The sequence below is a fragment of the Chanos chanos genome, chromosome 7, assembly GCF_902362185.1.
Source record: "Chanos chanos chromosome 7, fChaCha1.1, whole genome shotgun sequence".
In the NCBI taxonomy this organism is placed as follows: Eukaryota; Metazoa; Chordata; class Actinopteri; order Gonorynchiformes; family Chanidae; genus Chanos; species Chanos chanos.
The window spans coordinates 1,278,107-1,280,606 of NC_044501.1; the positions used below are offsets into that span (position 1 = coordinate 1,278,107).

The following is a 2,500-nucleotide window of genomic DNA, read 5'->3' on the forward strand; positions in this document are numbered from 1 at the left end:
CCTAAATCCAGTTTACACTGGGAAATCACACATACATGAGAATCCCCCCTAAATCCAGTTTACACTGGGAAATCACACATACATGAGAATCCCCCCTAAATCCAGTTTACACTGGGAAATCACACATACGTGAGAATCCCCCTAAATCCAGTTTACACTGGGAAATCACACATACGTGAGAATCCCCCTAAATCCAGTTTACACTGGGAAATCACACATACATGAGAATCCCCCCTAAATCCAGTTTACACTGAGAAATCGCACATACATGAGAATCCCCCCTAAATCCAGTTTACACTGGGAAATCACACATACATGAGAATCCCCCCTAAATCCAGTTTACACTGAGAAATCGCACATACATGAGAATCCCCCCTAAATCCAGTTTACACTGAGAAATCGCACATACATGAGAATCCCCCCTAAATCCAGTTTACACTGGGAAATCACACATACATGAGAATCCCCCCTAAATCCAGTTTACACTGAGAAATCGCACATACATGAGAATCCCCCCTAAATCCAGTTTACATTGGGTAATCGCACATACATGAGAATCCCCCCTAAATCCAGTTTACACTGGGAAATCACACATACATGAGAATCCCCCCTAAATCCAGTTTACACTGGGAAATCACACATACATGAGAATCCCCCCTAAATCCAGTTTACACTGAGAAATCGCACATACATGAGAATCCCCCCTAAATCCAGTTTACACTGGGAAATCACACATACATGAGAATCCCCCCTAAATCCAGTTTACACTGGGAAATCACACATACATGAGAATCCCCCCTAAATCCAGTTTACACTGGGTAATCACACATACGTGAGAATCCCCCTAAATCCAGTTTACACTGGGTAATCACACATACATGAGAATCCCCCTAAATCCAGTTTACACTGGGAAATCACACATACATGAGAATCCCCCTAAATCCAGTTTACACTGGGTAATCACACATACATGAGAATCCCCCTAAATCCAGTTTACACTGGGAAATCACACATACATGAGAATCCCCCCTAAATCCAGTTTACACTGAGAAATCGCACATACATGAGAATCCCCCCTAAATCCAGTTTACACTGGGAAATCACACATACATGAGAATCCCCCTAAATCCAGTTTACACTGGGAAATCACACATACATGAGAATCCCCCTAAATCCAGTTTACACTGGGTAATCACACATACATGAGAATCCCCCTAAATCCAGTTTACACTGGGAAATCACACATACATGAGAATCCCCCCTAAATCCAGTTTACACTGAGAAATCGCACATACATGAGAATCCCCCCTAAATCCAGTTTACACTGGGTAATCACACATACGTGAGAATCCCCCCTAAATCCAGTTTACACTGGGAAATCACACATACATGAGAATCCCCCCTAAATCCAGTTTACACTGGGTAATCACACATACATGAGAATCCCCCCTAAATCCAGTTTACACAGGGTAATCACACATACATGAGAATCCCCCCTAAATCCAGTTTACACAGGGAAATCACACATACATGAGAATCCCCCCTAAATCCAGTTTACACAGGGAAATCACACATACGTGAGAATCCCCCCTAAATCCAGTTTACACTGAGAAATCGCACATACATGAGAATCCCCCCTAAATCCAGTTTACACTGGGTAATCACACATACGTGAGAATCCCCCCTAAATCCAGTTTACACTGAGAAATCACACATACGTGAGAATCCCCCCTAAATCCAGTTTACACTGGGTAATCACACATACATGAGAATCCCCCCTAAATCCAGTTTACACTGGGTAATCACACATACATGAGAATCCCCCTAAATCCAGTTTACACTGGGTAATCACACATACGTGAGAATCCCCCCTAAATCCAGTTTACACTGGGAAATCACACATACGTGAGAATCCCCCCTAAATCCGGGGGCGATGGCGTTCAGTACCCTGCACACATGAGTGACTGCTGTCTTTTTACGTAGGAACCAGAAGAAAGAGGGACAAGCATAATAATGGACAAGCTCCAGAACCCACCGTCAAGGGGCCTGCTCCACACACAGGAGCCAAGACAACAGAACCTATTCATACCACTGTGAGAAAAGATGAGACAGGCACCACTAAAGCAGCCAAGGACACCAGAACACAGCCAAGTCAGACGCAAGCCAAGGCTGAGGACAAAAAAGAGCATCAGGTAAAACTTGTTTGTGTTTGTGTTTGTGTGTGTGTGTTTGTTTGTCATGCTCTATGTGTGAGTGTGTGTGTGTGTGTTTTTAATGCTATGTGTGAGTGTGTGTGTTTGTAATGCTGTGTGTGTGTGTGTGTGTGTGTGTGTTTGTGTTTCTCATGCTCTATGTGTGAGTGTGTGTGTGTGTGTGTGTGTGTGTGTGTGTGTGTGTGTAATGTGCCCTGTATAGGGCTGTGTCATCCCTCAATACTGACGATATAGTTGACAATATAGTCCTTTCAGTCAGAAGGGTATCGTTAAGTAACCTCCTTTCA

At 43.4% G+C, this 2,500-nt stretch overlaps 1 protein-coding gene across 1 annotated transcript in view; it reads left to right on the forward strand.

The window, feature by feature from the left end:
- Nucleotides 1-2,500, forward strand: part of gpr108 (G protein-coupled receptor 108) — a 23,119-nt gene that overhangs the window by 7,753 nt on the left and 12,866 nt on the right. The window contains exon 6 of the mRNA XM_030779813.1: nucleotides 1,984-2,192. Within this exon, the coding sequence (XP_030635673.1) occupies nucleotides 1,984-2,192 (209 nt within the window). The remainder of the gene's footprint in view (nucleotides 1-1,983; nucleotides 2,193-2,500) is intronic.